Source organism: Empidonax traillii, unplaced genomic scaffold (genome assembly GCF_003031625.1).
Source record: "Empidonax traillii isolate 1590-97213 ecotype Southwest subspecies unplaced genomic scaffold, ASM303162v1 scaffold30:size3273891, whole genome shotgun sequence".
In the NCBI taxonomy this organism is placed as follows: Eukaryota; Metazoa; Chordata; class Aves; order Passeriformes; family Tyrannidae; genus Empidonax; species Empidonax traillii.
Window position 1 is genome coordinate 864,340 of NW_020955223.1, and position 25,355 is coordinate 889,694.

General features: G+C 39.1%; 1 protein-coding gene across 3 annotated transcripts in view; it reads right to left on the reverse strand.

The window, feature by feature from the left end:
• The window catches only part of SLC25A13 (solute carrier family 25 member 13), a 101,426-nt gene that overhangs the window by 35,245 nt on the left and 40,826 nt on the right, over window positions 1–25,355 (reverse strand). For all 3 annotated transcript variants that reach the window (XM_027910804.1, XM_027910795.1, XM_027910788.1), the window contains 7 exons: window positions 13,061–13,200; window positions 6,799–6,945; window positions 5,153–5,291; window positions 4,226–4,319; window positions 3,965–4,049; window positions 1,713–1,797; window positions 1,093–1,251 (listed from right to left, as the gene is read on the reverse strand). In XM_027910804.1, the coding sequence (XP_027766605.1) occupies window positions 1,093–1,251; window positions 1,713–1,797; window positions 3,965–4,049; window positions 4,226–4,319; window positions 5,153–5,291; window positions 6,799–6,945; window positions 13,061–13,200 (849 nt within the window). The remainder of the gene's footprint in view (window positions 1–1,092; window positions 1,252–1,712; window positions 1,798–3,964; window positions 4,050–4,225; window positions 4,320–5,152; window positions 5,292–6,798; window positions 6,946–13,060; window positions 13,201–25,355) is intronic.

Here is a 25,355-nt window from a genome sequence, read left to right on the forward strand (position 1 = left end):
TTTACAAATTAATTTCTTTCATTACAATATTCTTATTTTCAAAAGTGAAAAAAGTTTCTAAGCAAAAATTAATTTTCTGACTAAAAATTAAATAAAGATTTCAAGTTTGAACTTCTTCTCAATTGACATGGCAGAGGGGGATAAAAGATCTCAATAACTGGGACACCAAGAAATATAATTTACTTTAACTCTGTGACAGAGAAGAACTGCAGTCTCATGCAGTAGTGCTGGATTCTTTATGACTCCTTCTGAGTTACCTGAACTAACAGAGTTGATGCCACAACTGGGACAAGGAAAAAATAAATAAAAAAACGCCACCATCTAACTACAGGCATTTAGATCTAAGATACCCAAACTGAGGATGATTTACATCCTGAACAGAGTCAGGGGATGTTGGGGCCTTCTCCATTGACTACAAAGGCAGCTTGAAACAGCTAACTTTGTAACTTGGTTACATATGTTGGTTACATATATAAAGCTAAGTGGGTTTAAACCCAGCAAATCGCTCTGGTTGACCCCACAGTGACAAGCTAAGAAGAGGTACACGTAAAACTTGATAAAGATGACTATTTCCAGTGATTAGTCATACACACACACATGGTTCAGACAGACCTTTTTTGTTTAAAAGATACTACAAAGAGAGATTTGGTTAATAACAAGGTACCATATTTTCTTTTTAAATAGAAAGAAGACAGATAAGAAAGAACTCTGAAACAAACAAACAACAACAACAACAAAAAACCCAAACCAAAACCATACAACAAATACTCACAGATGATCTAACTTCTTACCAAACAGGACAAAACACTGTTGGTACTAAGGACTGCTCAGGAAATGAAAACTTGACTAACAGTATATTTTTGCTGTAGGAATTTGCTATTGTTGCCCTATTGCAGATGAGAAGGGACAGGACAGAAATGATCTCATTACAATGGAGTTTTAATTATCAATAAGTTTGCAAACCCTTCTCCTCTAACAGAGAAGAAGCAAAAGCACAAACTAGGCAAAGCTAAAGTCTCAACAAAAAATTCTTAAAAATCCAAAGTGCCACAAAACTCTTATTAATATCTTATCATTACCTTTTAAACTTACCTCTATAAAGCCCAAAGAAACCTTCATAACGTAGCACTTTCTTGAAGCAATCAAAGCTGTTTTTATACATAAGTTCACCCACAAAAGAGCCTGTAGAACGCTGGTTTTGCATTCGAGTTTTTACCAAATCAATTGGGTAGACTGCAGTGGCTCCAACAGCTGCAAATAAAAATCAAGGTATTGGAAAACATGAGTTTGCATTTGCAGTGTTTGACTGCAACCGTCATCTTTCACATTTACATCTAACATATCAGTTGTATCTTTTTTCTCCATGATACATTCTGGATATGTTAAAATACCTCTCACAGTTTTAACCTAAAAGTACTTCCTGACCCTACCTCACTGTTAATTGCATTCTCCTGAAACTTGTTTGGTGACAAATCTGATAGCAACACCACCTGGAAACTCCAATGGCTCATAAATTCCAAAACTCTTGCAGACCAAATGATCTTATATGATATTCAATCTTATAGCCATCCCATCCCTTAGACACAGCTCCAAGGGCAAGTCTGAGAAGCCTTCTACATTAAATGAGAGGGAGAAGGGGAAGAGGGGCAAAGACAAAGAAGAAAAAACCCAAGCAGAAAAGATGAATCTTCTTTTGCTCAGCCATGACTAACCTCCAGCAACTGAACCAAGGGCAAACCTGTACGCTGATTCTGCAATCTGGATGAGAACAGGTCGAGACGCATCGCCTGAAGCTTTCTGTCAGGGCAGGATTTAAAGCAAAAGGAAAGACAAGAAAAATAATCAGAACATCATATTTCACAAGAGAACATCTCGTGAGCAGATAGATCTAAGTATACAGATAGCTGGAAAAAAATCCCACAGCACACTGGAGATCTTGTTTGCAATTATTATTTCTTTTTCACTGATTTATAAGTGCTATATAACGCAGCCTCTTCAGACGGGAATAACAAAGAAAATAGACTGATACTACAACAAAATTATACTACTCTAAAATCAATGGTCTAAATGTGATCTAAATGAGGACATACATATTGCATCTTAAGTCATTAATTTTCTGCAGCTAAAAGCAACTCCAGTTTGGAATTTCTTTCTACTGTCACCAAAACCAGGTATACTTATTACTTCCCAGGCTATCAAAACAAGTGTGCAAGCACTGTTCATACGTATTAGCTAAAGGAAAATAAAGTTTCGTAAAACACCCCCACAATTTCATTTTGTTCACAGTCTATGAGTGCTAGATTCAACCCAATGAAAAATAAATTTCAGAAGTGCTCCAGATTTAAAATTGCTATCTGATGAAAGAAAATAATAAGGAAAACAGAACTTCTGCAGGGGCTATAAACCTTCCATACTTACTATCACTTTTTGTAATATGTTGTTTTTAGGATACTACAAGTAAAAGGACAAAATAAAAATATGGATATATTTTCCTGAAAAGGTTTTAGTTAATATTCCAATGTAGGTGGAATTGGCCAGAAAATAAATTGAAGGTATCAACATACTGAAAATCTTTTCAGTCTCAGCAACAAACAGCTGACATTAAGAAAGAACTGGATGGGAAAAATGAAAAGGTAGGACACATACGCAAAAGAAATGGTAAGATTTAAGCATGTTCATATGTTCTAGCCTCTTAGAACAACGTAAATCATACTAGCAATGACAGTGGTCCCAAAGCAGAAACTGAGGAAGGTGTTACTTTCATCACCACATTTTTGGCTACATTTTACCGCCACCTATTGTAACCTACATTACTTGATATTCAGCCCAATGCAAATGCTTTTAACTCCTTTAGGAGTCTTCTAGGAATAGATGGTGAGCTTTTGGAAGCCAACTCATCTGAATTCATCCCAGCATCATCAACATTTAGTCACTGCACAAACAAACCACCACCCCAGATACTGTCTTGGAGTGGTGGTGGGGGTGTTCACATGTAGGGGAGGGAGGAGAAGAAAAAAGAGAGGCAAAAGAGACGCATGTGTACACACACACACATAGAGGCCTGGCTTATGGCCTGGTAGTCCTAAAAATGTAGCCTACATCAACTCATTGTGGTCAAACTGGCGCCTCTGCACAGACCCAGAGCAGGAAAAAAGAAAACCAACAAAAAAACCCTTGGTCTCACAAGACACAAAGTTAAGACTGCCTTAAAATAGAGACAGAGAGAAACAGAAGGGTTAGTTTTAAATCTATCTGTACAGAAACTTGTGTCAAGGAAAATCTAAAATATGATAAAATAATATGAAAACTAAAAGATCAACAGGTTTGACATTTAAAGAACACTACTATTTCTTTTTGCCTCAAACACAAAAAAAGGTTCATTTGTGGTTATACCACTGAAAGTAAATATCCCATAGGTTTTAGAAATGCAAAGAATAATAATGCTTCTACTAAAACTGTGATGTTAGTCTACACGTAATCTCTCCTATTTTGATATTCAGCAGATCATAAGGCAAAGCAGAGAACATTCTGAAGCCAAGAACATGCATGTATATTCAGAACAAGGGCTGCCATTTAATTGGCTAGATACTGAATTTTACCATCCATATTTGAAGCAGGAAGTCTCTTTTCCTCGTTAAAAAGAACAGAGAGCAACAGAATCACAAAACATAAACACCTTAATTAAGTATACACCTAATATTTAGTGAATGGTGGAATGACACTCCTATACATTTTATCTTTCCAAAGTAAATTACATCTGACCTATCAAAATACAGCCCAAGAGAAAGGGGCACAGAGAAGAGATGGAAAGAACGTAACACAGGTTAAAAATAAATTCGAACAAGATGGTATTCCTCATAGATATTGCAAAGCACAAGAGAAAAGCAACTTAGATGACAACACGGAAGAAAGCTGGTTATCTATTTACCTGGAATTGGAAACAAAAAATAGCTTCTATTCTTACCTGCCTCTGAGCCTCTGCCAGGTTGTAGGGCAATGTCCCTTCCTCCAGAGGAGCAATTCTTTCAATATCAGCTAACGTCATGCGCCTGAGGAAATTAGTTCAGCTTAGTGTTTGCTTAGAGATGGCTTTTCAGATCTCAAGAAGCTACCCACATGTGGCCACTACACTACACTCTCCTGTTCCCCAACATCACTTTCCACTCCTCCCAAGAACTAGAGAGGACGAAAGGAAAGAGAGGAAGATAGATAATTCTTCACTTACCCCCGTGGCTCATAAAGATCTGCTAACTGAAACAAGATGTCAACTTCCATGGGTGTAACCTGACCAAATTTCTGAGCTGCCAGAACAAACTCCTCTGCAACAGAATAAAAACAGAAAAGAAAATGCAATCAAACCAGAAGAAATAATCCAGAGCACCCCGAGGTTGCTCTATATTTTAGTATAAAGTACAAGAGGCTGGCTGGAGGGGGTAAAAGGGGAATAAAATTGACCCAACACAAAAGTGTTTTTGCCACTACATAAACGTGTGATTTAAATGCTCTGTTCTTCACGCAAGAAAGTACAGCTCTCTGGTCTTAAAGCTTAGTGCTGCCAGCAGGATTTAGAATATCTGACATACGGTATCAATCAGTTGCAGGTCAGAAGGAAAAAATAAAATAAAAAGCAAACAAAAAAAACCCCCCAAAACAGGAGTCAAGGGATGTGGAACTTTTCATGCATAGTCCCAGTAGGCCACATTAATGAAACTCTGGCATTGCACAGGGAATTCTCTATAAAAGTGGTTAGGTATAGGAGATAACATCTTGTTCCAAGCTTGTAGATCAGCTTACTGTGCCGCCAATACAAGTTTATGGAATTCTTCAACTACCCTTGAAGGTCACTTTAATAGGCTGCCAATTTGGCAGGAGTCCTAGGAAGTTTTTGAAACTTTTAAATATCTTTTACATACTTTCCTCACCCTGCCCCCACCACCAGTTTACTTGGATGTTTTCCTGATTGAAACGAAATGAAAAACCTGGAGGGTGGACTGCAACAGGAGTGTACAAAACTGAGTGGAAAACCAAGGAATGCTAATGAGACAGGATTTTTCCCCTTCCCATTGATTTAAAAGCATAAAGATGAGGTCTTTCCCTCCATCCACCCCAACCAAATGCCCAAGACTTCCAGACTGTAAACATTTCTACCAACCCTTAGTGACTTCCACATCTTTTCTATTTCCAGCCAGAGTACTGTAGATCTTTCTAATGAGCTCCATGTTGTTAAGGAGAGAATTAAATCCATTAAAATAGGAAAAGCTGACCTGATGGGAAGTGGTACCTCCAGCAGCCTGGAGTAGAGACAGTAAAAGAAGAAAAAGGAAAGGAGACTGTTACAAGACTAAGAAAAATATCAAAATAAAGGTTTTCAAATGTTATTTTACAAGAACAACAGTAGCACAGGCTTGCTTTTTTAAAAAACCTGCAACATAAAGAAAACTATGAAAGATTCTTATGTTACTGAAACTAATCATGACCAGAATATAAAAATCCCCCGTCCTACAAATCTAAACAAATACATATGCAGGATTATAACAAAATAACTAGTAGTAATTTACAAAGTTCAAGTTTCAGAACTGCTTCACTTGGAAATGTTTCATAAATTGGTTTATTTCTTCTAATGAGGAAATCTACTTCTACATGTAAAGCATATTACTATACAGAAAATTTCAACAAAATTAAAACATATTCTGAAAAAGGTTGACTGAAACATTTCAATTCACAGGCATTTCAAGTCACGGAAAACCAGCAATAAGCTCTCAGGCTTATATCAGGCAGTCAAACATAATGGGAACAAGGTTCAAACAGTTATTCATTCTCAGGTGAGAACTGAACCTAAACCTTTGTTTTAAAGTGGTGTTGGGTATGCACATAGAAAAATTACTGGATTAATTCTCTACTTAAATTACAAGATCAGTGATGAAGCAGATTTCAGAAAAAAAATGCATAAGCTTGCCAAAATTTAACTGACCTTGAGAGAAAATCAAAAATCTTATCTGATGTTTTATGAGAGAGCATATGACCTGAGAAAGTTGATAACAAGACTGCGAGGGAACCATGGAAGTATCAGATCTCACTGTCAGTCCCTAAGTCTTCTGGCTATGTGTTTTGCTGTTTGCATCTTCCAAAATTCCGGTCAGACTTTTCAATTCTCATCACTTCACACAATTCCCTGGAATTCTTCCTTGCAAGTCAAAGAAAAACAGATTTCTTTAAACCTGGATATGGCCAGCCTGTGCATTACTTGGAAAGTGCTGCTACAAGTTCCTAAGATTAGAAACTGTGGTCAAAGCCAAATGTACCTTTTTTAATTTCTTCAGTGAAATTGCAGAATTGCAATATTTAATTCGGTTTGTGCACTTTAAACTGATACAAAATATACAGTCAAGTGTAACAAGTCAACATATGGTGAATGCCTTTGGGTAATGTTCTTGTTCGTAAGTTGTCCAAGGCACTTGGAAATGACACTCAGGAGCTTAGAATGTACATTACAAACCAAGTTCTTTGAGGAGGATATCCTAAGTGGGATGCAATGGCATTCGGACATACTGACACAGTCTACTATGATGGAGTGACTGTAAATAGCCAGGAAAATGCTAATTTTTAGGCCATTATCAAGGTCCATCTACATGCTTTGTCTTTGAGTTAACTTGCATATGTGTAGATAACTACAGCTGAATTTAAAACACGCATCCTTGAGACAGACTGCATATCACATAGAGTGGTCAAGGTACATAAAAAAGGAACCCCACATCTGTATTCCAGGTCTTTGCCAGCTGGGATACCAGAACTACTCACAGCCACTAGACATTCTTCCACAAATGGCGTCAGCATGTGCGGCCGGATAGTGACCATAATGTCCCTGAAGTCCATAGCTGTGACTCTTCCGGACTGAGCATTGTCTCTCTGTACAAAAGCTTGTTTTGCATGTTCTAACTGTATCTCCTGAAAACATACAGGGAAAAAAATGGTTAAATTCAAAATCATCATCTTAACACCTTGATTTAATATAAATAATGCAGTCCTACAAGATCACTCATACTTAACAAAACAGGACTACAATTAATCTAATTTTAATTGGATATTGTACATCTAAGTATTCAATTTCTTTTCTATCAGGAGCATATATGGTCTCCATTATTGAACTCAGTATCTAGGATGACAACATGATTTCTTTGCCTTCTAGACATTATGTCGGGCAATTAATTTAACTGAGAAATGGAGGACACACATCAACACTCCAGTGCAGATAATCTCCCACTCATGAACATTAAAGTGTTCCATGATGTGCATTATCCAGTTTATTGAATGTGTCACAGCAGGTCAAAATACTTTCTGTAAAAGCGCTTGCTACTCCTTGAATGAGGACAATGCAATCATCAGAGATTTCCATGTAGAAACCAACTAATCTGGAAAGCATTCCCTCAAAAAGCATCCCCATTTAAAACATAAAGTTTTTTGTCTACAAAAGACACCAGCAGTTTAATTTAGAACTCCTTGTATTGAGACTGATTAAAGATCAGTTCTCAATATTTCAACAGTAGTAACGGGCATAAGCATTATCTGATACAACCTCCCAATAATCTCATTTTGTGATTCAAATGTACCACTGAGAGAAAAAAAGGAGAAAAAAGGCATTTAATCTCTCAAAGCTGTATCTTTCCTACCGTGACCTTCACCCTTCTTCTTAAATTACTGTTAGACTACTTTTCTTTACTCTCATTTAAAAGAAACAACCAAGCACAGACAGTAACTTGATAATACATGTGAACTTTTGTCCAGTTCTGCAGGTTTGCAAAAAACAGAAATATATCTCTTGGTATGTAGTTCGAGTTCCCAATCTGTATTTCTCAGCTGAACGGAGGAAAACAAATCATTGTCATGTCCTCCCTTTAAACTGCAGGGATTATAAAAATCCAATTTCTAGAGAAGAATAATCTAAATTCTTCATTGGAAATATAGCGCTAAGTCTGAATACATGTTCATAATCAGTTACTCAGAAAATGGAATCAGAGCAAAAACACGTCAGCAATACTAAGCAAGTCTTGTGGTGGACCACGACATTATCCAATTATTTCCATTATATTTGCAAATATATGCCTTAAAAGACATGTTAATCCAAGACTCAGGCTAGTCAAGAACCACCATCATGTTGTATTCATAGTGAATGTGATCGCCTGTATTTGTCTCACAGCAGCCTTCAAGGAAATTAAGAGTGAAAGGCAAAAGGCAAATTCAGACAGAGTAGGATCAGACCTGCCAGAGACCTGCATCTGCCTCTCCCTCCCTCCTTCCATTCATTCAGCTCATGCTGCCACTCAAACCATGATCGTCTTTTCATTTGCTTCCTGACTCCCCCGATTTTGGTTCTAATTTCTAATTAGAACACTGTACCATGACCTGAAAGGTACAATGAAAACCTCCTACTACATTAGGCAGAAGAAGGAATGGAGTGCAGGGAAAGGACTGATCCATATTTCACTCACAAAATTATTCAGAAATTTCTTCTTTTGATGGGAAATGCTTGTGGGGGTTATAATTCGAAGTGGTACAATTTCTGTTCTGCCACATTTCTTTTACATTACAGACCCCTACCTGGAGGTGTTACAATTCAGCAATAATACTCTGGCTAGATACAGCCATGTAAGCTCTTACTTCAATTCATTTGAGACTATAATTTGAACAGAAATTTGGAAGCAAGCAATTTTGGAAGGTTTATGATGGATGAGCACATGAACACAAAAAGACTTTGTCAGCTTAAGGCAAGCAGCTACTTTGGAGGCAGAGAGTTCTGAAGAGGAGTTAGGTATAAAAACTCTTGTATCCTAAATACTCGTCACCTGGTAGGTGTTTGTCATTAAATGGAAGCATCACCAAAGAAAAAATAAATTTAATTTAGCAACAGGATTATATGGGAAACTCTGATTATTGCTTTCTTCTCCTTCCCTCATTCTATTTGCTTTAACCACTGAAACTGCTGGTAGTTTTTATGCTTGAATCCAGCATTAAGATGCAGTAAAACAACGCGTACATCATTTGCGGAAGTCCAGTCTGTTACCATCCTGTAGACCCCTCAGTGAGTTTGGAGATATGTATGCCATCGGTGGGACCTTGGCTGACAATAACATCTCAGCCACAGAGCAAAGTAGGGCTCACACTCCAAAGAGACAAGTTAAGTGCATGTTTCTCATCATCACTCAGCTAATTGCAAAAAGGCTACTAGTACTACAGTAGAGCACTAGCCAAAACAACACCTCTTCTCCTTGCTAACATGATTCTCTTCAATCTTCTTGGTACAGGTGGAACCCACTAGAAAGAATTATCCCGCTTGGTTAAAACATCTGGTCAAGGACTCAGTGCTGCCATTTGCTCATCTTTTTGTCAACCAGAAAAAAGCCATTTAGCTGCAGACAGACAGAAAGACAAAACTCCAAATGGGATAATGTCAGTCTTCTGGAACTCCCTATTCACACTTCCTCCTTAGTTCAGAATCTAAGTTCCAGTTCAAATGGTTCAAGCATACTGCAAATAGATAGAGAAGATTGACTCTACCTTCTCAGAAGGGTAGAGACCTTTTAGGCTACAGTTATTTTGAGCAATGCTACACGTTTTCCACTTATACCAAGTGGAAAGAAGCAAAGGGATCTTAAAGCCAGCTGACATTTCCAAACCATGACCATGGATGGCAGCATGGCATACAAGAACATGCAGACCACTACACTGTAACACAGTCTCAAAACTAAATTTCACCTATAAATTCTGTCACAAACAAGCCAGACATGTCACTTTTCTAATCACGGCACTATGCATAACAATGTACTAAACTTCTTGAAGTGTTTACCTCAAAAGAAAGACTATCCCTTCAGCCTTCACATCTGAATGCCGAGACGTTTCAAAATGAGGCTCAGTAGCTACCAGCAATTTATCAGGGAATTCTTTATGAGATGTTTGTAACATCACCTGTGTTGTGTGTATGCAGCTAATATTAAAAAACCTCACCTTAAAAATAAACTGAAAAACAATAAAGCAAAGCTGTAGTCTTCAGAGTTGCTGAGCTGCAACAATTTTTATTGTTTCATTGTTTTATTGTTTCACCTATTTCAGTCCCATACTGTTTACTGTTTACAGATTAAGGTTTAAAGAAACACAGTCCTCATTACTTTGCAATACAAATCACACATCCTAAAGAACCTTCTCCAACTAGACTTTCTGTAAACTGAGATATACATAGAAAACGAGCTTCTTCCTTGATGTTGAAAGTCTAGAATTCCCCTAGGTAGCATATGACTTTGTGAAAAATTAATTTGTACATCATGGCAGGCATGCTGGCACCAGAATTTTAATGAAATTATATCCTATCTAGAGATTTCACCTCAGCTTCCATTTATCGCTCATTAAAAGCTTCTCTACTTTCCACTTAGGTAGAAATTTATGTTTGCGTTCCATCCCAATGGATCTACAAGTCACCAGGTACAGCACAATCCTTGCCACTGGAGTAGATCCCAGGGTTCAATTATAGAGAGTACTACTTCATCAACTAATACACTGGGCATCAATAAATTCCCAGACAATGTGGAAATGGATTTACCAGGCCCACATATAAGCATATGTTAAAGTTCATCCTGTGGAATAGATTTTACACACTGAGAAAGGGGCTGATGTTGCTCTTCATAAGGCAGACGTGCCACTTAAGTGATGATGGAACATGACCATATCCAAACAGATGAGAGGGATATATACTGCAGATACATGAGCTAATTTTAAGCTAGCAAAATGAGAAGCAAGGTAAAACAACATACCTTGAGCTCTAAGTTGATGCAAATAGATTGTTAACTGTATTAGAGCCAAGGAATTTGGAGACTATACTTTCAGGCATCTCTGTTACTGCAGACAGAAAAAGTGCTGGCAGGATATAAATATTCAGAATCCCATACAAACTCTTCTTATTTAAAGCCACAAGAGATCCATCTCGTGCATGGATAAAACATACTAATTTTGTTTTCCAAGTACCTTCAGCATTGCCAGAAGCAATGATTAGCTCAAATGCTGCAACAGGTATCGAACATGAATGTAAAAGCATTTGAATCTAGCTAGATTATTACATTAAAATTTGCAAACTGCATTGTACTTACAAAGCAGTATCTGAAGCACCATACAGAACCGTCAGGTCCACATTAAGTGCAATGTAAAGTGCATTCACACATCAGGAATGCAGAAAGGTAATTTGCTATCCCCTGTGGTCTCCTGTTGTCTAAGGTCCAAGGTCTAGACACCAGACCAAGAATACTGACTCACGCACAGGCAGAATGTCAGAAGGAAAGGCGGAATACCAAAGGTTACAGAGCTTAAAGGAAGACTTCTATGCCTGTGAACACTAACTCTCCAACTTGTGCTGAGAACCATTTCTGCGCCCAAACTTCTGCATCTATAATAAAATGCCGCAAGGCAAGAATTAGCAGGGAAACTTATGTGATTCAAAGATTTAAAGAAAGCAAGTAAAAAGATGTACCCAGTTTCTGGGACTGATTGAACATCCTAACAGACTGTACTGATAGAGGGCATCTTCAACAATCTTAGGAGAATTAATTTATTTGAAAGTCCTTGCTGCCTGAGCATCTTTATTAGCAGCCTTAGAACTTATCCTGAGTGCATCTCACCTCTCTCTAAAGGACACTCAGAATTATCATCCTCATTCCCCAGGTTTATGTTCTTCCTCCCTCTTTCTTGTCCTACACAGATGATCACCAAAAGGGTTGTCTGGCTTACGAGGATCACTGACATGTTCCAACATAACCTTTTACTCTGCCCTGAAACTAGATAAGATTCACTTTTGCAGTTTAAAAAAAAAAGGAAGCAATGGCAAGACACACCAAAATGAAATACAGCTAGCCCCAAAATATGATCACATCCAAAAAAAGTCCTTTCAGATAGTAGAGAGAAACACCCCTTCGCAGGATGAGAAAGCCTAGTAGTTGGGATTCATTTCCAAAGCTAGAAAGCTGGGAAGATATTCTAATTCCTTATTCTATCAGAAAACCAGTCTGTGCCTTAGCTACTTAGGAGTTACAATAGTCAACCTGAGGAAATACAATTTAATCATGTGATACCTGACGTCCCCTTCATACAAAGTTAATTAGGCTCCGTTCTACAAAGTCAATTTGAAACATTTGTCTCAATAGCATTATCTTAATTATTCCTCATCAAAATGATACCACCTCCTACTGTGAACTAACATACTTGTGTAAACAAGAAAAAAAGAAACCTTGCAATCTTGAAGCAGGTTCCCATTTTAAAACTCTCTAGAGTAAATACTAATACAGGTATTAATTAAATATTCAGGAGGCATTCAAATAAAAACTCACGTGTTTCACCATTTCAAGGATCACTTTTCCTACTGAAAACTATTTTTAACAGTGCTGTTGAAATACAGATAGTCTATTTTTTATTAGCATAATATTTTACTTCCTGTAACAAAGTATCCACAAGTATGAACAGGCAAGAATTCCTTGCAAAAAAATAGCATTTTACTCTCTATATACCACAAGCAAACTAAGTAGCATTGCCCTATCTGAGAGTGTGTGGAAATGGCTTGCAAAAAAACATTTTTATTGGATATCAGCTCTGAATTAAATATATGTTTGGTACACATGCTGTTTACAGACAAAAGTACTTCTTAATACTAGTCTAGCAAGTGAGTCCAAAATGTTCAGTAGCATTCTTTGACTCATAGATTTAAATAAACAGGAGATTTTCAGACATAAAAGTCTAGGATTTTAATTTCATGTCTCTGTCTACACAACAGTGTAGAAAAAAATCACCTTCTGCATTCAGGTGCCAAAAACAAAGAAAAAGGAGAAAACCTCCAGCTAGCCTGAAACACCAATTTTACCAATAGCATATCCTATTTATCAACATACCATACACATCCAGCACTCTGACTGTAAAAGCCTACATTTGGTCTATATTTCAACTTTCCTAACAGCACAGTATTTGGCAAGTTTGCAAATACTTCTTGCATCCTTCTTATTACTCTTGAGAAACTGTATTGTATTAGACCCACCAGTAAAAACTGAGTGAACTCCGCATATGTTAGGTGTCTTTTTCTATCCTTTCCAAAATGCAGCTGTATGAACTCTGAATTCCAGTTAAACGGAATGTGCTGATGAATTGTGGTCTGGCCAAAAACTTGCTTAGCATCCTCTGGGAAGAAAAGAAAAATGTTCATTTAATAATAAAATAAAACAACAATAGAGACAAGCATATAAACAAATACGATATTTTGTAACAGGAAAGCAATACTGCTCTTATAAATTACTAACATATTGTAAAGCAAACTTATTTTTTTTTGTTTACCAAAACCATCAAAGCCATCACCCTCACAAACAGTTTCTGAATAATCTTTTTATTTGTGAAGTTTTATACACACAGCATTTGATTAGAAGAAACGCATATATTTCAAGTTTAAAAGCCAAGCAAGAAAAGATTAAAATTAAAAGACAATTTATAAAAAGATGACTAAAGCTAGCCGATTTTCAGCACAATCTTTTCAAGCTGCTAACAATGAAAGTTTTGTGTCACTATAATTCAGCCATTTGAATTATTCTCAGAGTTCTCCACATTCAAACAAATCAACTGTACAAAAATACAATTATTTCAAGATCCACTTTTCTGTAGTTAGTTACAGGAACAGTAACATGTGGGACAGGGGATGGGGGAGACATGGCAGGCTGGAACAAAATCTTATCATCACCTCCAGCACTAGCAGACTTTAACCCTAAATATCTTCTACAAGGAGGGGGGCAGTGCAACAAGTATGTTTGATCATACCAAAATGCAAGCTTCAAAGTTTAGTTCAGGTTAGTAGTCATAGCTGGTTTATAAAACACTCTGCAGACCAGTATCACTCAGCAGTTTTAGTGAAGAAGCAACTATTCCATACACACCAACCTGTACAGTAATAAGGACCATACAGCGTGTATATTTAAATAATGAAAACAGCAATGAGATAGCAATGAGATCTGAGGAAGTACTTGTCTCAAATGAGAGTGCCCACTTCAATGTGATAGTCTCGTCTCTGCCAAAAATACAGAGCAAAGATATGTTCCAAAGACAAGTTCAAGGCCAGAGGTTCCCAGCTGCTATACACCTTCTTAATTGCTGTACAACTCCTCCAGCAACACCAGCCAAGAGCCAGTTCTTGTCTCCTGCTAGTTCCTATGGGCACAGAGAGCTGGTTCCCAGGAGACACTCCCTACCCACAGGCTGGGCCATGAGCTGCTCTGTTCCCTTCACGCTTTGTGGAAGAAAGACCAGGAGTCCAAACCACGAGCTCCTGTCTGTCTCTGTGAGCAGCAGAACTGCAATACAGTTCCCAAGCATGGCTGGTGCCTGGGGTTGAGAAAATCAGCACAGCTTTGTGTTTGCCTGTGTGCAGAACAAGCTGGGAGCCACCTTGCTGGAGCCAGTCTCTGACTGGGAGCCACCTTCCAGCTCATCCCAGCGCCACAAGCAAAGGTGGGAGCTGACTCCTTGGGGCCATGAGGTTGCCTTTCCTGTGCACATTGAGTTCTGGCTTCTTGTTCAGCCCATGCCAGCCAGGCACAGCAGCTCTGCTGACCTGGGAAACCCAAACAGTGTGGAATCCCACATTTTAAGCAAGAAAGCAGGAAAAAGTGAGAGCAAGGTTGCACAGCTGAGAGCCAGGAAGATCTCAGGAAGAGCCGACATGAGTGAAGAATAAAGACATAGGAAAAAAGGGTCCCGAGGAAATGAAAGGGGCAAGTCTCCTGTTGCACAGATCCTAATGCCCTGCAGTTGGTGTTACCCACAGGGATAGCTTGTTCTGAAGCAAGAAGACTTCACAGAGAGAGCAAAGACAAAAGTGCAGACCTCTTCCCATCTCTCAACATAGTCAATAGTTTCACCTTTACAAATACAGCACCCACTGATCCCAGGGAATCAGTGGTGAAAGAGCAAGTTGGATTTAACTTACAAACAGAAAGACTGACCCCAGTTAGCCTCAAATTCATAAAACTCGTAACTTCAAGTCCTAATGTACTATGAGAATTTTCTCCAGGCAAAGTCAGTGCCCCCAGGACAGCCTCATTGTTCATTTGTATCTTCAAGCCCCATCCCAGTCAGCTTGGATATTGTCTGCCAGCATTCTCCAGAAGCAAAATTCTGCTCTCAAGGCAGTGGGAGGGAAAGTCTATTTGTTAAGGGTGAGGTCCTGTCCTTCTACTTGAAGTCTTTCATTTAGGATGCTTCCCACTGACACAGCCTGAGGCACATTGCCACATGTCATTGAAGATCACACCTGCTTTTTGCCAGATTTTCTACAAAGAAGGCAACCAGAATGAAGAAAAAAGCCTGTCTTGCCAGCAAACAAGAGGAAATGAAGATTGTCTTTTCCTAGTAGTAACCACTCTGCTTTTCAGAGAAATAAAGATATTCCCAAAACATCTCTGTCACCTGTCTCTGCAGAGAAATCAGATGCTCATCTTCTTCCTCTTTCCTTCTCATCCCACCTTCAGAATTTCCCCGGAGCAAGACACTGATATTGTGTGGATTAGATTAGGAACCCATCACCATTAACCAAAAGCTATGTTTAGTTGGACTCCGACTTGCCTTTGTTAGAGAAAAATGGCACATTCTTACCTGATGCAAGGTAAGAGAGAACAAAAACTTAGCTAGTATAAAATCAGTCTCAAATTCCTTTTGATGCAGCCAGGCTCCACACAATCTTTACTTCAACTTGTTAACATATGAAAGTTGCAGACTGTCCTTTGATTATGCCACTGTAATTTTATTTTAGTTTGTTATCATACATTAGCCACTTTAAAGGAAAAATGCATCTTGCTCCCCCAGCTCTATGTCTTGTAAACCCTCTTTGGTTGGGGCCCTAAAGAAATATTCCAGTTCAAGAAAATCAAACATAGAATCATAGAATGGTTTGGGTTAGAAGGGACCTTAAAGATCATCCCATTCCAACCCCTCTGCCACGGGCAGGGACACTTTTCACTAGACCACATTGCTTAAAGCTCCATCCAGCCTTGCCTTGAACACTTCTAGGAATGGTGCATCCACAACTTCTCTGGGTAACCTGTTCCAGTGTCTTACCACCCTCACAGTAAAGAATTTCTTCCTCACATCTAATCTAAACCTACTCTCTTTCAGTTTAAAACCATTCCCCCCTTGTCTCATCACTACATACCCTTGTAAAAAGTCCCTCTCCCTCTTTCTTGTAGGGTCCCTTCAGGGACTGGAAGGCCATAATTAGGTCACCCCGAAGGCTTCTCTTTTTCAGGCTGAACAATCCCAATTCTCTTAGCCGTTCCTCATAGGAGATGTGCTCCGACCCTCTAATCATCTTGTTGTCCCTCCTCTGGACTCAGTCCAACAGGTCCATGTCCTTCCTGTGCTGGGGACCACAGAGCTGGATACAGCACTTAATCCACAGCAGGTGGAGACCCACCAGAGTGGGCAGAATCACCTCCCTCAACCTGCTGACCACACTGCTGATGATGCACTCCTGGATAAAGCTGGCTTTCTGGGCTGCAGACACACATTGTTGGCTTATGTCCAAACATCAAGTGAAAAGAATAGCAGTTTAGGACTAAATACAATGTTTAATTATTGGCATTATAAATGGCAAAGGAACCCACAGCAATGAAACTAAAAATCTCATCCATCCAATTAGGAATATAGTAAGGTCTATAACCAGGCCATTTGCATTTCCTTGTCTGTTTCAGAGATTAAAGGCTACAAGCTTGCCTCAGAAGTTCATGAAAGTACAAATACCCTCTAAACAGCCCAAGCCAGAGATGCACACTTAATTTTTGCTATGACTTGGAAAACACAGACTACCATATTAGTGTAGATATAGTAAGAGAACTCCACATGCTACTTGATGTTTTCACAATCATACTATATATTGATGTCAATATGACTTGGCAACTAATACCAGATGCTTTTCTGACAGAGTGCATGTTTGATTATACAGTGCGGGCAGCTGACTGGAAGATTGCCTACTGTGCTTCTACTGATTCTTTGATGGCATGAGACATGGTATCCTGTTTGCCACTGCCTTTTTACACATACCCTGTACTTCCTTTTTGCAACTATTTATGGTTCACAAACTCATATGCTCAATGAACAAACTCACATATGCTCAGTGAACAGTGTTTTTCCTCTTTCCTTGCTAGGTCTCATCACCCATTCATCTACTACAATGTCACTGCCTCAAGTCTCATCTGTAGTCAGATTGCCCAATTCAGACAATAAAGACCATTCATACCCCATGAACAAATCTGAAGTGTTTAGCCAGTGATTTGACTATCAAAAGGTATCCAAATACATATCAGAACTCACTCGAAGCTATTGTTCAGTTCTAACAGTATCATCTCCTGCTCATTTAAGTCCAGTATTAAAATAAAAAATGGACAAATAAAAATGCATTTTTGCATTATATCTGCAGCTGAAGTTCCACATAAGCCACTTAAAACAGCAAAACAGAGAGGCTGCAGTGTGCTTCAGTAGCCAGGAGTTATTATATCTTTTTTAAACGAACCTGTTTCAGAGAGCTACAGAATAATTTGTGATGAAAAGGACATCTGGTTGTCATGTGGTCCAGCCACCAGCCAAAGAAGGGTCAGCTAGATCAGGTTGCTCAGGGCCTTGGCCAGTTGAGGTTTGAATACCCCCTCAGTAATCTCTGACCCAGAAGACCAGGGTAAAGAAATGTCAGAAGGAAGATTTTCCCTTGGTCAAGGAGGACTGGGTTAGAGAACACCTAGGCAAACTTGACATCCACACGTTCATGGGCCCTAATGGGATGAATCCATGAGTGCTGAGGGAACTGGGAGCTGGCACCACAGCTAGCCTGCTCATAATCTTCTTTGGAAGATTTTAGTGATCACAAGAGACAACTGGAAGAAAGCAAATGTCACCCCAGCCTTCAAAAAGGGCAGGAAGGAAGACCCAGGGAACTACCAGCCAGTCAGCCTCACCTCAACCCCTGGACGGAGCACCTCATTCTGAGGCTATCTCTATCCACATGGATGACAAGAAGGAGTAGTCAGCAAGGATTCACGAAAGGTAAATCATCCTTGACCAACCTGATTGCCTTCTGTGATGAAACAACTACCTGGACGGATGAGGGGAGACCAGTGGATATTGTCTCCCTTGAGTTCAGCAAGGCTTTCAACACTGTCTCTCACAACATCCTCATAGACAATCTGAAGAAGGGGGGACTGGATGGGTAGACAGTGAGGGGGATTGAGAACTGGCTGAATGTTAAGTCCCCAGAGGGTCATAATCAGTGGCACAGGGTCTAGTTAGAGGCTTGTCACTAGTGGGGTACCCCAAGATTCAATACTGGAGTCAGTATTTTTTAACTTGTTCATCAATGACTTGGATGAAGGGGTAGATGCCTCCTTAGTAAGTTTCCTGACAACACAATGCTGTGAGGAGTGGCCAATATCCCAGAGGGTTGTGCTGCCCTTCAGAAGAACTTAGGTTGAAGAGATGAACAGAGAACTGTCTGAAATTCAACAAAGGCAAATGCAGGGTCTTGCACCTGGGGAGGGAGAACCCCAGGCACCAGGACAGGCTGGGGGATGACCTGCTGGAAAGCAGTTCTTCAAAGAAGGACCCAAGGGTCCTGGTGGACAAGCTATCAATGAACCAGCAGTGTGCCTTTGTGGCCATGAAGACTAACAATATCCTGGGGTGCATCAGGAAGAGCACTGCCAGCAGGTCAAGGGAGGTGATCCTGCCACTCTACTCAGCTCCAGTGGTGCCACATCTGGAATGCTGTGTCCAGTTCTGGGCTCCTCAGTACAAGAGAGACACAGAGCTACTGGAAAGGGTCCCACTGAGGGCTACAAGGATGACTGGGGACTGGAGCACCTCTCTTACAAGGACAGGCTGAGGGAGCTGGGCCTGTTCAGCCTCCAGAAGAGAAGACCGAGAGGGGACCTTATCAATGCAAGTATCTGAAGGGAGGGTATCAAGAGGATGAAGCCAGGCTACTTCTCACTGGTGCCAAGCAATGGCACAAGAGGCAATGGCCAGAAAATGATGCCCAGGAGGTTCCGTCTGAATATGAGGAAGAACTTCTTTATCATATGGGTGACCAAGCACTGGAACAGATTGCCCAGAGAGATTGTGGAGTCCTCACTGGAGATATTCAAGAACTCTCTGTACACAATTCTGTGCCATGTGCTCCAGGATGACCTTCTTGAGCAGGAAGGTTGGATCAGGTGTCCCACTGCTCCCTTCCAACTTCACCCATTCTGTGATTCTGTGAGTACCTCCAAGGATGGAGATTCCACAATCTTTATGGGCAACTCTGCGATACTAAACCAGTATTTAATCAAAATATCTGATGAATGGAAGCTTTAAAATCCATTTTAAAACACTGTTTAATTGCTTTATTTTTTAAAAGGCAAAATGTTAATGCTTCAGTGTCAAGAGCCATAACAGCACAAAAAAATTCTAAAGCTAGCAAAAATTACAACCACTTGTGCATTTGCATTGGTTGAACCAGAGCTGTCAGAAAGCAAAACAAACAGCAGATTGAAGATTTTAAATATTAATTTTTAGAAATCCATATCATCACTTTTATCAATCTTAAAAAAAAAATTCAACTTTGAAACTCAAATTTAAAATAAATTGCAAGGTTCTCAAACAAATAATTGTCTCTCCCTGCATGATCTCTAACTAAGAAATAGCTACCTTCTAATTTATTTCTGTATGAAAGAGTTTCACTGTATGAAAGAGTTGTTCTGTTTTCCCTCCAGGTGAACTGCCTGCTGATTTACAGTGGGGATTTTTGGTCCTTTAAGTCATGGGGACTTTCTTCTCTGTAGTGTATTGATGTGTATGTTTAAATGTTTACTGTACAAACAACCATACTGCATGCAAATTTCCGTTCCTGTGATTCCATTCCATTTTCATTCTTATGACATTCCATTTCCTGTGATTAAGAAGTATAATAGAAATAAAGCATGTTTTGGAATAACTACAGACACTCTTGACACAAGGACCATCAATATTCCCCAAATGAAATCTGGATTTATAAGTATTAAATTTTAAAAGGAAAAAACTAAAAGTCATTATCCCACTGTATTTTCCATTTAAGAAAAGTCAATTGACAGAACAAGCTATTGAAATCTTTACTGGGTACAGTCCACAAATATCTGACATAACAAATCTGAAATTCTTTCAAACTATTTATTTGTGCAAGGACATATATTTTTCACACAGTGTCATCAAGTCCAGTAAAGTTACTACAATCTCAATACAATCTCAAAAATTTCATGATGATATGCAAAAATCCCACTGACCTTACAAAATAGCTGCAACATTTTTGTAGAAAAGCTGTCATCCTCAGCTCTGTTTTAAATACGTTCCATACATTTTATATTTATTACTCCTTTACACAATTAAATTATCTGAACATAGTATAGAAAATCTGTACCAAAACCCTGGGCCTTGAGAAAAAAATGAGATTATCTTGATAATATTTGTAATAGCAACTTCTGTGAAGAACACAAGCTACCTCCTGCAAAGAGGAAAACAATTTTGCTTTGATGAGAGCAGCTGTTTCATCATGACTAGAAAACCCCAGGCCCTTGCTAACTACGAAGCAAGACCTCATAAAGCCCAGACAAGAAGAGGACAGAATGATTTCCACAGCCTTTGGTCCTCACTGACCACCTGAAACAATTCCATATTCTCCATAAGCTCCATGACCCTCAATGCTCAATGCACCACCAGGTTCTGCAACCTCTTTCCCATGACCCAGGCACATACACAAGGGATAAAGGGCCAGGCAAAGAGTTGCAGGAGAAAGAGCTGAGAGAAGCCTCATCTCAGCTCCTTTATCCCTCTTGCTTGACGTTTGCTGTAGGGATGCCTGCACCTCGGTGACCCCAACCCCGTGACCTAACTTCCCAGCCCTACCTCAGATCTGCCTCATCCCTACGGACTTATCAGGTTGACCCTGGTCACTGTCACCACACCTGCTATCCAGTCTGTGCTCAGGTAGCCCAGGACTGCACCCTTCATCAGTCAGAGCTGTGTCCATGTTCCAGCCTCTTGGCACCCACACTCAGCTCAGTGTCACCAGCCTGGTGGAGCAGCTCTTGCTCCTTCTGGACACAGTAAAATCACAGTATCTTAGAATACCCAGAGTTGGATGGGACACAACAACCATTGAAGTCTATCTCCTGGCCCTGCACAGGACAACCCAAGAGTCACACTATGTGCCCAAGAGCATTGTCCAAACACTTCTTGAACTCTGTGGTGCTGTGACCACGAATTTGGAGGGTCTGTTCCAGTACCCAGCCATGCTCTGGGAGAAGAACCTTTTTCTCTTATCTGACCTAAATCTCCTCTAACAAGCTTCAGGCCATTCCCCATGGTACTCCAGCTTGGAACACTGGGACCCTCTTAGCCCATCACTGGTGTTGAAGACAGAGGCAAAGAAAGTATTAAACATCTCTGCCTTGTCTATGTCCCCGTTTGTGAGGTGACCATCCTCACCATGTAACGAACCAACTACCTTTTGCAATTAGTGTATTTAAAAAAACCTTTTTATTTTTCTCCCACAATACTGGCCAGCTTCAACTCCAATTGAGCTTAGGCCACAGGAATTTTCTCCCTGTAGTGGTGAGCAGAATGTCTATACTCCTCCTGTATCACCTGATCTTGCTTTGACTGGGCATATATTTTCTTTTTTTGCCTTAGCTCCAAACAAGATCCCTGCTCAGCCAAGCTGGCATTGTACCACACTTGTTTGACTTACAACGTTTTGGATGTACAATAAACTTGTGCAAAAACGTGTACAGAAATATGTGTATATTTGCACATCAGAAATACTCCAGTGACAATACTTTGTATTATCTTGTTTTACTGGAATTGTTGGGGTTTATCCAAAGTTTGGGTTGGTTTTTATTTTGTTTGGGCTTTTTGTTTTGTTTTTATTTAGTGTTATGAACTTCAAAACACAGCTAGTTAGAGTTTATTTCCATCCTCTATAATGATGACTTTTATTTTGGAAAACATATGTTGACATCACATCTGCTCAACTAAGATGTGGAACAATGGGTAGACCAAGTACTTCGCTAGGTTTCCATTTATTCATATTCACCCAGAACAGGTACACTCTGAATGTACAACCACTACAATCACCTTCTCCATCACTGCACTGTTTTACTGAGGAAATAGTTGAAGTGGTTTTATAGTGGCCATGCTGTAAACTAAATAACATATTGAAATAGTTTGATTACTAAGGACAGCAAAGGAAAGGTACTCACCCTTCCAACTTCCCTCAACAAAGCAATAAGAGCAGGAAGGGCTGTCATAGGCACCTTTTAACACAGGTTAGAAGCCCTGAAATAATAAACTAATGCTGTGCTTCCATACTTTCACTTCTTCTTAATTCCTCAGAACACGGAGCACAGCCTATTTTGCAATTCTGAATTAAAAAAAAAAAAATTAAATTAGGTTATTTCCTTCTTAAAATATGACAAGGAAAGTATTTGGTAGAACACTCAAAGTGAAGCTGGCAGGGTAGAATGGAGCAGATAATTCAAAGTTAATGGGAGTATATTACACAACTCAAGAAGGGTGGAGGGGTTGATCTGAAAAAAGATAGCAGGTCAGGTCAGTGTAATTTATCTGTGCTCTATCATGTAGTATCACCACTGTTTTAAAAAAAGATTCATTCGAAAGAGTGCCAAACTCTCCATTAGTCCACCTGATCTATTTAGACCAAGATCAGTTTCACCTGAACCTGAAAAATGTGGCTGCACATATGTACTTGCATATAAACACCTAAATTCCCCAGAATTTACTTCTTTCGATAATTTTGTGTGTATGTGCAAGCCTGTGTAAGTGGTAGCTTATTTTTTCATAAGACTAGTTACTCCAAATTCAGAGAAAATCCCCAAAGACAAAATATAACTCAAATAATAAAAACTATAATTTTAACCAATTTAACTATGTTGAGCTAGTCCAACTGTGGACTAGTGCTGAATTGTAACAAGCAGGGGGGTTTGCTGCTTAACATAAGCCAGTGTTGCTTGTGTGTAACCAAAGCTGTCATAGCAAAGTCAATGCCCCATGTGGGCAGGTGAAATCATCATCTGGACTCATTCCTGTCATCCCTATCATGGAGATGTTAAAAACATAGGACTTTAAAAATCAGGACTAAGTGAACACCCTCTGGGTGTTCTTTCTTTCTTTCTTTCTTTCTTTTTTTCTAACACTAGCAGGGGCTGATTTCACTTCAGTTGTCCAGGAACAAAAATTTACTTCAGAATTCACATGATTGTTTCCAACCAAAGTGATAAAAGCAAACTCCCACCTTGAAGAAATTATCCTAAACTTTACACTTTACTCTCCAGCATAGACTTGAGAGCTCTATGTCTTTAACAGCTATTTTGCTGAGATAGATGATATATAAAAAAAAACCCCACAACACTTTCTTATAAAGCATTTACATACATTTTCCCTCACTTAAATACTTCAATTTCAAATACACCACAAAATGTACTCCCACAACAGTACTGTATTAGTATAAAACTATTTTAGTTCAATTAAAATGTCTAACTATCTACCCCCAAATCTATCTAAACTGTAATTTTCACTTTGAGCACTTCCAACACATTCTCAGTTTTGTTTTCTTTTATCAGCTTATCAAATCAGGTCCTGCATTCCAAATGTTAGGAAAAAATAGTCATTAACTGCTAGGTAACAGCAGATTTTCCAATTTAGAAAACTAAATTACACACACCACAAAAATATATGTATTTTGCTATCTGAAATTTCATATTAAAATCTGTAATAACAAAACATCTTCCTAACTCTTAAAACCACTGAAGTTTTTACCTTCTAATCTGCAATTCAGGACAATTTGAAAAGGGGATGGGGAAAAAATCTTGATAAAAAACAAGCTTAAAGTGATACACTGCTCCTGACATGTTAAATATATTCTGGTGTGGAAGCTTCTGGTTCCTCCCTAAATGCTGCCTAGTAATCATGTTGGGCTTTTTTATCTTTTCCAACAGGATATACAGGTGGTTAACCCTGAGCTTACTGTTAACCAAAGAGTGACCTCATATAGTTGAAACTTACTCTCAAATTGGCATGTTCCCACCTTTTCCACACCTATTTTTTCTTTTTAAGTAGCATGAAGTAGCAGCAGAAAACACAATATTTTAGCCATCTGAGCATGTAGTATTCTTGAATTATCCCACCAACTGGAAGTGCTCTCTGTTACCTCTATCTTTTTAAAATTGGAGCCATTATAGTCAATTGTGCAAATCTACAGTTGGCCTTTCATAAAAAGTGGATTTTTGACCCACTGAACTGGAATAGCTTCTGAGCAGTTCTTCAGATCTCTGACAAGATACCATACAATACCTGCATGCCAATCTGATACTCGCATGTATCTACATTCAGTTGTTCAGAAAACATTGCTCCTAAGTCATTCTAAAAGTTCCAAAAATCAAGGTGTTTCTTTTCGTAGTAAAAGCTGATCATTTAAACAAGTGCAATAAAGATCCACATATATCAAAAAATGGATGCCTTCACAATGGCTTTTCACCTCCAGATAATGTACTAACATCTGGAGTCCATCAGTGGAAAGAAAAAACTTATGGTATTTGTTGGGCTGCCCTTAGAAAACGTATTGGTTGACTGGGCACACCTCCAGGCAGAAAAAAGACTGTACCACGACAGCCCCAATGGAGCGCCAGCCCCCCTAAAGATAAACACAGCAGGGCAGCGAATGAGGAGATTGGAGTCTCCCACTAAAAGTGGTCACTTCTGTTCAGATGTGAACCACATCCATTTTGTAGTTGGAAGAAGCAACAAAGGCTGTATAGCACCTGTTGTACACAGAGGTGAAATTAAGACCACTGCCGGTAAACAAATGTCTTTCAGATGTTGTAAGCAGACTTTAAAGAAGACAAAAACAAAATAAATTCCCCAAACACCCCCAGTAAACCATAAAGTCCAGTACAAATCCTAACAAAAAGTTCAGCACTCATTCCTTCTCAGGAGAGAGGCACTAGCTACCAAACTTATTTGGTTATAACCTCGTTGCCCTGTCCAAACTTTTCAACAAGGACAGCAAAGTCTTACAGGTTAATTTTACACTAATGAAAACACTAGCACACAGAACATGCTTGTGCCTTCATGATTTTTCCCAAACAAAATATCCATAATAAGCTTCAAGTTCCACCCCTTTGCTGAAATTGTTCTCACTTTTTTATCCTTTTACCTTTCCACTGTTCTGGTTATTTGTGCTCTTTTCATATTTAAAACCCACTAATTCACTTCCT